The sequence below is a fragment of the Penaeus vannamei genome, unplaced genomic scaffold, assembly GCF_042767895.1.
Source record: "Penaeus vannamei isolate JL-2024 unplaced genomic scaffold, ASM4276789v1 unanchor948, whole genome shotgun sequence".
NCBI classification, from domain to species: domain Eukaryota; kingdom Metazoa; phylum Arthropoda; class Malacostraca; order Decapoda; family Penaeidae; genus Penaeus; species Penaeus vannamei.
Window position 1 is genome coordinate 301 of NW_027213952.1, and position 9,700 is coordinate 10,000.

Genomic DNA, 9,700 nt, shown 5'->3' on the forward strand with positions numbered 1-9,700 from the left:
ACACATGTTTGTCAATGGGAAAAAAGCAAAGTCCCCTTCCAAAACACCAAATGAGTCTAATCATCCTCCAAGAGGTTTGTGGACTTGTGGTGAGTCTTTTCCACCACCCCCAGCCTTGGGCCCAAAAATGCTCATAACAGCAAGTTGTGTCCCCCAGCCCATAGCCAAATTTTCCCTTGATGGATGTTCACATCACCCACCCCTCATGACGTGATGGTCTTTTGCTCATGTCAACAAGATGGCTCATATTTGAATGAATTCCCTACATTTTCAGCTCTCAGGACAGAAGCAGCAGATCAAGCTGACGCTGAAGGGGTCGGCCATGAGACGCCTGGATAAGCCAGTGCTGCCACAGGAAGATGACAGTAAGTATAGGCTGCAGCACCAGAAGGATAGCTAGTGCATGGTGCCAATCAGAAGGCTAAGAAAGAGTTTAAAGGTGATGGAAGTGGCTGTAATGACTACTGGTAGAATAAAGTAATAATAATAAGCATCTGATATTCCAGATAAGCCAAATAAAGGTATTGAGAAGAAATAGCCTACTTATTTTTTGTTCTTGTACAATTAAGACTTCAGCATCATGCCAAGACTTTAAAAAATTGTCTTGCATTTCAGGCGGTGAGTCGGACACAGACGGAAAAGTCATCCGCAAGCGCAAGCCAGACAGCCCACCCCCAGAGCCACCGCCACAGAAAGTAAGCTTTTGCATTTCATACTTTCATGTTTTAGAAGAAGTCAACTTGTTTTTAACTGTTCACCATTTAGTTATGGCTGATAGTGGTTAGTCACATACTGTATTGCCATTTTTATTAAGTTGTATATCGTCATGTATTCCAAAGTACTTGTACATTGGGTAATGTATTTTGTCATCTTTTTGTTCTCTCTTTTGTGAATTGTGTAATTCATCAAGTGACATCCCCTCTGCCTTTTGCCACAGGTCGTGGTACGAAGCCCCCCTGCCCCCATTCCAGCTGCCCCTCCGCAGGCAAAGAAGCCCCAAGCCAATCGAAGGGAGGAACTTCTCAAACAGCTCCGTGCAGTTGAAGATGCAATTGCTCGGAAAAGAACAAAGTTGCCAACCTAGTATTTTTAGGTAAAGACAAAGAAAAATCCCTATTGCTCTTTGGATCTAGTCTTGTCAAGTGTATAATTTTGTTAGTTGGAAGAGATGGAAGCATTGGTTGAATTCCTTGCAAGTTCAAAACACTAATGATTTAACATTAACAACTACATTTATGCTTGTGCCAAGTCAGTCATGCTTTTGTACAAGTAAATTTATATATGTGTACATGGTCTAACCATCTATGTTCTCTTTCTGCAGGTACATGTTAATTATCATGTAAGGTAAGCAGAAATAAGACCTTATTTATAGTGCGTGACTTGGAGCAAGTGCACTGCTCCAGAAGTGAGGCTGAGGAAGAGCAGCAAGAGGAAGGGGCTTCACTCAGGGCTGCCCTGGCCGATCAGAAGCTCAGCTCAAGGCACCAGACTCTGCAACCTGCACTCAGGGAAGCAGAACAGGGGCAGGGCGGCTGTCAGGTGCCTGTATCATCATTGACTGGCCCAGATAGCTCTTCCCTTGCCTCCCCCTCCTGCCCCCTCCCTGCCCCCTTTGCTCTCACCCCTTTCTCCCAGCTCTCATGTGCTTGGAGTGGAACATGTAGCTCTAGCAAAAGAGAAGGAGGAGGAGTAGTTCAGCCCAGCGAAGAAAAGGACTAGGAAGAGGTGGCAGTTTTATTGCATAATCTGTGGAAAAGGTGGAATGAAGAGAAAGAAAATGGACAGTAATTACACTTCAGTGGCAGAGAAGTGACAGCTATAGGAATCTGTGTCTTTGGAAAATTAAATGCATTGCTTTACACAGCAGATGCATGCAAAGCAGATTTTTTTTTCTTTTTTTCTTTTGTTTCCCAACAATTTGTATATGTGATTTTTTATTTTTGTTTCTAATTTATATTATTTCCAACTAGGGAGCTGGGAGTTGATATCTTTTCAAGGTTTATACAACTTCTACATTCTCGCTCATGTTGTGTTCCCCCCATGTATATAAGTAGGCCTATCTATAAAGACTGGAACGTTTATTGCATATTGAATTTCTCCTGTTGCCGGCAAATACAGTGAATATGGATTTTGTAAGAGAGATTGTTGCTACAAGTTATCAGAAATACGGATTCTGCTTTGTACTGATTAAATGGCAGATATGACACTTTCGGTCGATTCTTCCTGAGAATCAAGTGTTGAGAGCAGCCTTGATGGATGAGGCATTGCTGTGCAATTTGTTCACACTTATTGTTGCAAAATGTAATGAGCTTGAAATTGCCTTGTCTATTTGGCCCAGAGAGAGAGACGAGCAAGAGTTCCTTGGAGAAAGGCTGTTCAAAATGTGCTCGATGGACCTGATTCGTGCAAGGGCCTTTCTTATAATTGTAATTCTCTATATACAATCATTATTGTTCCTGTTATTTTTTTTTTTACTTTTATTAGTATTATACCTATATTTATTTATTAAAAGTGCAAAGTACTTCAGTATCCAGATAGCAATACTAAACAACTCCTGAAAGCTGCACGGAGTGAGTATTTTTTGAAGCCTCCAAGGAAATGTGTATGTAAAAAAAATATATATGCGTATAGAGAACCTGCAGTTTGTTATTCGAACCAGAAATATGAGTATTACATTGTTGCTCAAATGTCTACAGAAATTTGTTTTTCATCTCTCCCCTTTTCTTCCTCCCTCGATCCTAACTCTCTCCTTGAGTCATTTTCTACAAGCTTCTCCTTACCTCCTCTCCTTTTTCCATGTGTTCTTCCACCTTCTTCTTTGCTCCTCCTTTCCTTCTTTGCTTACAGTTTATAGGAATAAAACTTCATAAAAGGTTTCACAAAGACCATATCTTTGCCAGGACGTGACAGTCATCAACCTGATCATTTTCCTCTCATACTTCATTGGAAAGTATCTGATTCACAGTTAAGGAGATCTTACGGTTTTGCTCATTGGTTTTGATTGACCAGATGTGTTGAAAGTTATTTATTATTTTTCAATTTTATTGACTCTTAATTTGAAATACAATAATAAAAATCTAGGAGAGAGGACAGCCAGTAGCATCTGTTTTTCTTCAGCTGTTGGTTTCTGCTGAATTTTAACAAACCCCTCTTTGGTTTCCAGGTGTGTGAATGTGGCATCTTCAGAGTGTACTCTGTTGAAGAGGTAGTCTTTACAAGGCAATAGGCCTTGGCTGTAAAAGTGCATATTACCAGTAATATCTTCCTTTGTTGTAATACTATCAATATTTTTGTGTGATCTCAAACAATTGTAAATGCTTGAATCCTGCACATGTGAAAGTTGAAAGTAAGTGTGGATATTTTTTTGTCATAATTTTACTGGTGTTTTGCATTTTGAAGTGTCATAATAGTTTTTATAGAAATCACGAGGAAAGAAGGAATTTGTGAAGTTTCTGAGCGTGTCAAATCATCTTGGTCTGTAAATATCTGTTTGGATGAGTGAGAAAAAGGCAATACGTGGGATGTTTTGTCAGGAGACAATTCCAAAATAGAAAGTAGAATGTTAATGGATTAACCACAATAGTGAAATCAACTTTTGAAGTTATAAAAATCCAATGGTAAAGTAAACTTCATAGGGTACTCCTACAGTATTATTTCTTTACAGATTTTTTTTTAATGTCATTACAAAAATTGCTGTTTGGTTTGTGACATTGTATCATAAGAGCAGCCTTGTGTCATCCCTTCCCCTACATCGTATTCACACAAGGCATGCGGCAGCTGCTGCTGCCTCTGCTCGGGCGCAGCAAGTGTGTGCCAGTGGAAATACCAAGGTGTCTCCCGCACTGAGAGGAATCATAATTTGTATACATATTTCTAGCTGAAATTATATAGTCACTATCATAATCCATAGTCATCAAGTTATTACCCATTGCAGCTCCAGAGTTGTATGTGTTTCTGCTCTACACGGCAGAGCACTTGTCAGAGACGTTCAAAACATACAATAAAATCTACTTTATGTATTTCATATGGCAGTAAAGTTTCCAGTGGAAAAAGACCTGTGTTTCATTTTCAAAGTAAAAAAAATAATAAGACGCATTTGTTTGTGCTGGTCCGTACTTCCAGTAGCTAGTCTATTTACTAATAAAACCATGTTTCTATATACTACTTGTAGCTTCATTATATCAATTTGTATTCTGGTGTCACAGGAAAACACCTCTATATAGGAACACCACTAAGTGTTCCCTGAGATTGATGTCAGCAGTCGAGGACTGCATACGACAGAATTTTATGAAGATGAATATTTAAGTCGTCTAAATCATCTCTCAAGTACAGTAGATATAAGGCCAGCATGGGATCACAGTGATATTATCACTAAATATGCAGTTGAAGCCACAACTTTCATTGTCTAAAAGTAACCAACCCTTTCTAATTTTATGATTTGCAGCCTGGCAAAATATACTCAAATGACCTGAAACGTCGCTTACAACAAGCATTAAAAGATGATGCTTGGCCAGAATATTTTGCCCCGAGGAAAGAAATCCACCAAGCGAGGCCTCAGTCGAGACCTGACCAGATCAAACATTGATCTTGTATAAAATTGCGCAATATAAAGCAGGGGATAATAATGGCATTTCTTTGAGTTTCATTTTTATATGTAGACGCTAACGGACAGGAACTTGGGCACCAAGCACCGCATTAAATGATTACAAAATAAAAGTAAATAAAATGCGACGCCTTCATCAGCAGATTCCGTTCGGAATGGAAATGAGAACAAATAGTTCCCGATCCTCTTCCCGTTACGAAAATTTACATTTCCATAACGGGAAAATTAATGCCAAAGCGATTATGAAACATATTAAAGGTTTTATTCGTGTGCTTTCGCTTTGTGGAAATAAGACGCCTTCTTACCAAATTTGCTTTATTATCTTTTCCTCACAATTTACTTTATTATTCTAGCTTTTCAGTTACCAATAACACAATACATTTGTGTGGCAGCAGGCAAGAAATTAGTGCCTTTCCATTGTTTTGCTTGGCAAGTTTCTGTATATTAGCAAGAGCTTCCATGCTGCTATTCTGTTTGAAAATAGATTTGTTGATATTATCGTGGCCAACTTACCACAGTTCGAAGAACGGGGGTGATGCTTGAGCCATTCCTTAGTAGTAAAATCAGAACAAAATAATTGTCTCCACTGATTCGTCTCGCGTCCGCGGCCGAGGGACGACGAACCATGTGCGTCTGCTGGGACGCCCTCACTCCGGCACGTCGTCCTTGAGCTTGTCGGCGCACAGTGGTAAAAAATCGCCGATTCGTGGACAATAGGTCAAAATGTAAAATCTTGGAGAACAAAACATACAGAGTGAGCTAGTTTAGATTAGTACAGAGAAGTACTGAACAATCGTTTAATGATAGTTCAGAAGAGAAAAAATATATATTGATTAAAGATGGAAAACATTGAATTCATTGTAGAAATTAAATGAGGAAGACACATGCCTTTTACACTATCAATATAATTATGGTATACTGTGTTGTGATGTAGAAAAATGTGACCTGCTTTAGAATTTCTTTAGATCACACATAAGTGACTAATACAACACGATTCCCAGGCAAACAGAGCAAAATAGAGCCATTACTTTACATAAAAAGGGTAGAAAAAGCAATATGCAATTTTATCAACTTGTCATTTTCCGTGAACATCTGCGATTCTTCATGTATATGGTTTTGGAATGTCATCATCGAGGAGTTGCCACGCTTGGCGAGGTTAAAATTCCCGCTCGTCGTTGCTTACTCGCGTTTTCTATTTGCTGATAATCTCTTCCTTGTCGATTGTAAACATCAGATCGTTCTACATATATCTCCTAGGGTAATTATGTTTCTAAGTCTCAGTTGTAGTAAAGATTCACCTGTAAGATATATGGTAGAGGTTGAAGACCGGGGCGGGGTAGAGAGAGGAAAATGGACACCGCCATCTTATAGAGCGGGAAAAATAGAAGGGGATAGCGTATAGTTTAAGATGCACCGGCCTTATAGTCACCGCTAAATGACGAAAATATAACGCGCGGCCGCCTTTCAAATTCAAAGTCGATGAGCTTGTTTACCTTGCGAGGAAAAACACGACACTGACCCACGAACGCATTTTTGCGTTAGCGAACTAGTCCGTGTATCATTACGCGCTTGTCAAAACGATATTTGGCTAATTATCTGTGTCTGGTGGTACGCATTTATACCTTTAAAGTCTTTTAGTAATGTTATTATACTTCATTTGCTTATTTTAATATTTATCTATACCCTCAAATCGAATCCTGCGCATCGAGTGTTTCACACTTTCTTGCGCCAGCCACAGGTTGACAGCTCCCCAAACCCCGCTCATTTCGAGATTGAAAGCCGGTGAGAAATGTTGCGTTTCCAGTGTTGTGTTGATTCTGGGTTTTTTTTTCAGACCTTTACAGTGGCATCGAAGAATAATTAGACTTCAGTAACCATCCCAGTTTTATATCTGAGCCCATCAAGAGCTCCAAAGGACGAAAAAGGTGATTAAAATCGAAGCAATCCCAACAGTACAAAGAAACGAAAGTTTCACGTTTCTGGATATAAAGGTATTTGGTTTATTATTTTACGGTGTGAATGCAGCTCTGTCTTGCCGTACATACCGTGGTGGAGAGAATGTGTCCTGAGGGGTGTTGGGGGGCTTGCCCCCCATCAACCCTCCCCTCGGGCAGTGGCCGAAGGCCACGCCTAGTCACGGCAATTTATATTGATATATTAGGTTGGTTTATTGGTCAATACGTTTTTGGGGGTTTGGAACCCCTGGTGAAATTTTTTCCCGTAGAGTTTTACAGAAATGTGGGTTGGGTTCCCGTAGAGTTTTTTATTTATTTCGCGTCAGTCCGTAAACTTTCAAAGATGGCGGTTACATTCGTAGAGTTTCATTGGCCGATTTTAGGCGCTTTTTGTGCTAGTTTTACGCATTTTTGATCGTTATTCTTCTTATTTAAGCTTATTTTACCCCATAATTTCCCTGATATACTTGATGCCCTCCCCTGCTAACGGGACTATCAAATCAAGATCGTCGATAGAGAAATGGTACACGATCTCCTGAACGATTCATTCGCAAAAGAAACAACGCCGAAAATCGATGAAATCATAGGATTTCATGCAGAAAACATCATTTTTTTCGACTTAGTCTCTGCGAGGGTGCGTCGCGGTCTTCAACAATTACCTTTTTTCTAGATGGAGACCTCAGTAAAGCGAAGAGAGATCATTGAAACATATCTCAATGAAAGTAATGACAGTACACTGGATACTACAATAAACGTAGTCATTAGAAAACATCAAGGAGCATGAGTTATGGGATCTTGTGTCTCAAACATATAGCTTTGAATGTCATCCATTGTTTCTGCAGTGGAGTTTGTTGGAGAGTTTTGTGAGAAGGTAATTGTTTCTGCAAGGGAAATTTGGGTTTGGGAAAGAGTTTTGTGGGATAAAGGTTTTCTTATAAAGGGGGGGGAAAGAGGAGACTGGTGTCTCAGGAATAAAGGAAATAGGTAGGTGGAGGTGATTGTGCTGTAGGGGAAGAACGGTTAGAACGTTGAGTCTGTCTACTGCGGGTAGTGCGGGGAGGGAGGGGGGTTGGTGTTGGGGCTGTAGTTGAGGTAGGAGCTGTGGTTGAGATTGGGCTGTCTGGGTTTAGAGTGGCAAAGGAATTGGTCTGAGGGATGTAGAATGTAGAAGTGGAAATGGGGACATTTTGGGGTGGAGGGGGAGGGGCTGAGCGAATGATGTTACTAGAATATGGAGTATGAGAGAAACCTTGTCGACGTGCTTCCTGTCTGGCTTCACGTAAAGTGAGACCATTTTTGCATCTGAGAGTTGCTACCTCAGATTCAAACTTGTAAGCCTCTATAAAATACATTATGGGGGCCGCCGCAGTTAGCACATGTTCGTGTTTGTGCTGAGCAGTTTAATCGATTATGACCAGGTTGGGCACATATGGGGCATCGGTCTGTGGAACGGCAATGTTTGGCAGGATGTCCAAAGCGCCAACAGTTTTGACATTGACGGGGAGGGGGTTGGTATGGTCGAACAGGGAGGGATTTTCCACCAATGTAGATACGTAAGGGAAGGTCATGTGTACGGAAGGTAATTTTGGCAATATTGGTCGGATTCTTTCGTTGACCTTTAGGAGGAATGGTGTAGCAATGTACTGATTTCACATCTTGGTCTTTGAGGCATCCTAATAAGTCTTCTCCACAGTCTGACCAATCTTTGGTATCGACTGGGCAGTTTGCTGGGGAGAGAGAGACCGTTCCGGTACAGGTATTAAGGGTTGGATGAGGTTCTGCAGGAATGGGGTTGCCAGAATGATCCGTTAAATTTGATAGTGCTATAGATTCAGTTTCTGATCTGACTGTTACCAGACGGGAGCGATCGCGTCTGGTATAGAAAGGGACTCTGCCTACTTGTTTTTGTAGGCATTGTTGAAAGAGAAGAGTTTTGCCTGAGTAAGGAGCTGTAGCAGGGATCACGAAAAATCGGTCCCATTTAGCTGGGCTAAACAGAGTATTTAAGATATCTGTAGGGTTGGTGGTGGTGGATGGTCGGGGACGTGTGGAATAGGGAGTATTGCGGAATGATGGAGAATAAGGTAGCAAGGTAGTAATAAGGGAGGATTGGTTGTTTGATGAAGGTTGCAGGGGTAGAGTTGAATTTGAGGAAGTTGGGTGGGTAGGAATGTCTTCTAGAGATTGATTCTCTGCTTGGGTGGGTAATGCACTAGTAGGCATTGAGGAGTGGGCAGTAGTTTCAGTGTTCGGAGCCGTGGTCAAAGGAGAGCCTGGGTTGGGGCTATTTGATAAAGGGGCTAGCCTCATTGCCTCTAATAAAGGGATTACATTTTCATTACTGGTCATGGGGAACCTGGATTATATAAAAAGGCCTAAACGGTCCACCTCCTTTCGCTACTGAAGGTAAGGGCTAGATTAGTCGGGAGTACCGTGCCCATAGTTCCCGCAGGCCGTTCAGGACTGGCACTAGGTCAGCCTTTCATCCTCTCAGCACGGCTCTCACACCTTAGGAAGTAGATAGTAGAAGGGGATGGAGAAGAGACGGAAACAAAAGCTGGAGAGGGAAAAGACCATGCAAAATTAGTTGAGTCGAGGGCTGAGGCCCTAGGCAGGGGAGATCCCTGTATTGGGTCTCAGTCTTCGTCTCCTAAGCCCCCCCCACGACAACAACGGGCAAGGGATTGGGGGCGTGAGTGCGAAGAAGCCGCTCTGGTCGTGCGTCACCTTTGGGTAACGGACCGGAAGGGGTTAGAGGGCTTTATTGGGTATTTGGAGAATACATGAACGGATGCAGAGAATAAATCCAAAGAAAGAAGGAACAAACGCAAGGAAGGTCAAGAAGCGATAGTTCAGGATGCTTATTAGATATAAGATATTATATGTAAATGTAAGATAAAGTGGCAATGTAAGTTGTTTTGCGTAAATATGAATTTGAAACCATATTTCACTGCTTAACGGACTCAGCTGGGTATCTGCTTGCAAACTTCTTGTCCAGTGTGTTCACATTCGACGTGAGAATTTATGCTGTAGGTGTTTGTCTAAAATGTTATATGCATATATATATATATATATATATATATATATATATATATATATATATATATATATATATATATATATGCATATATATATATATATA

The 9,700-nt window shown here is 40.9% G+C and overlaps 1 protein-coding gene across 1 annotated transcript; it reads left to right on the forward strand.

Moving 5' to 3' along the window:
* Positions 1 to 274: 274 nt before the first annotated feature.
* On the forward strand, positions 275 to 4,052 carry LOC113812667 (zinc finger CCCH domain-containing protein 18; the record flags this gene model as incomplete). The annotated part of the gene is given in 4 exon segments (XM_027364587.2): positions 275 to 365; positions 616 to 695; positions 938 to 1,093; positions 1,322 to 4,052. Coding segments are annotated over 3 exon segments (318 nt in total), but the record flags the coding sequence as incomplete, so codon positions are not given.
* Between the last annotated feature and the right edge of the window lie 5,648 nt (positions 4,053 to 9,700).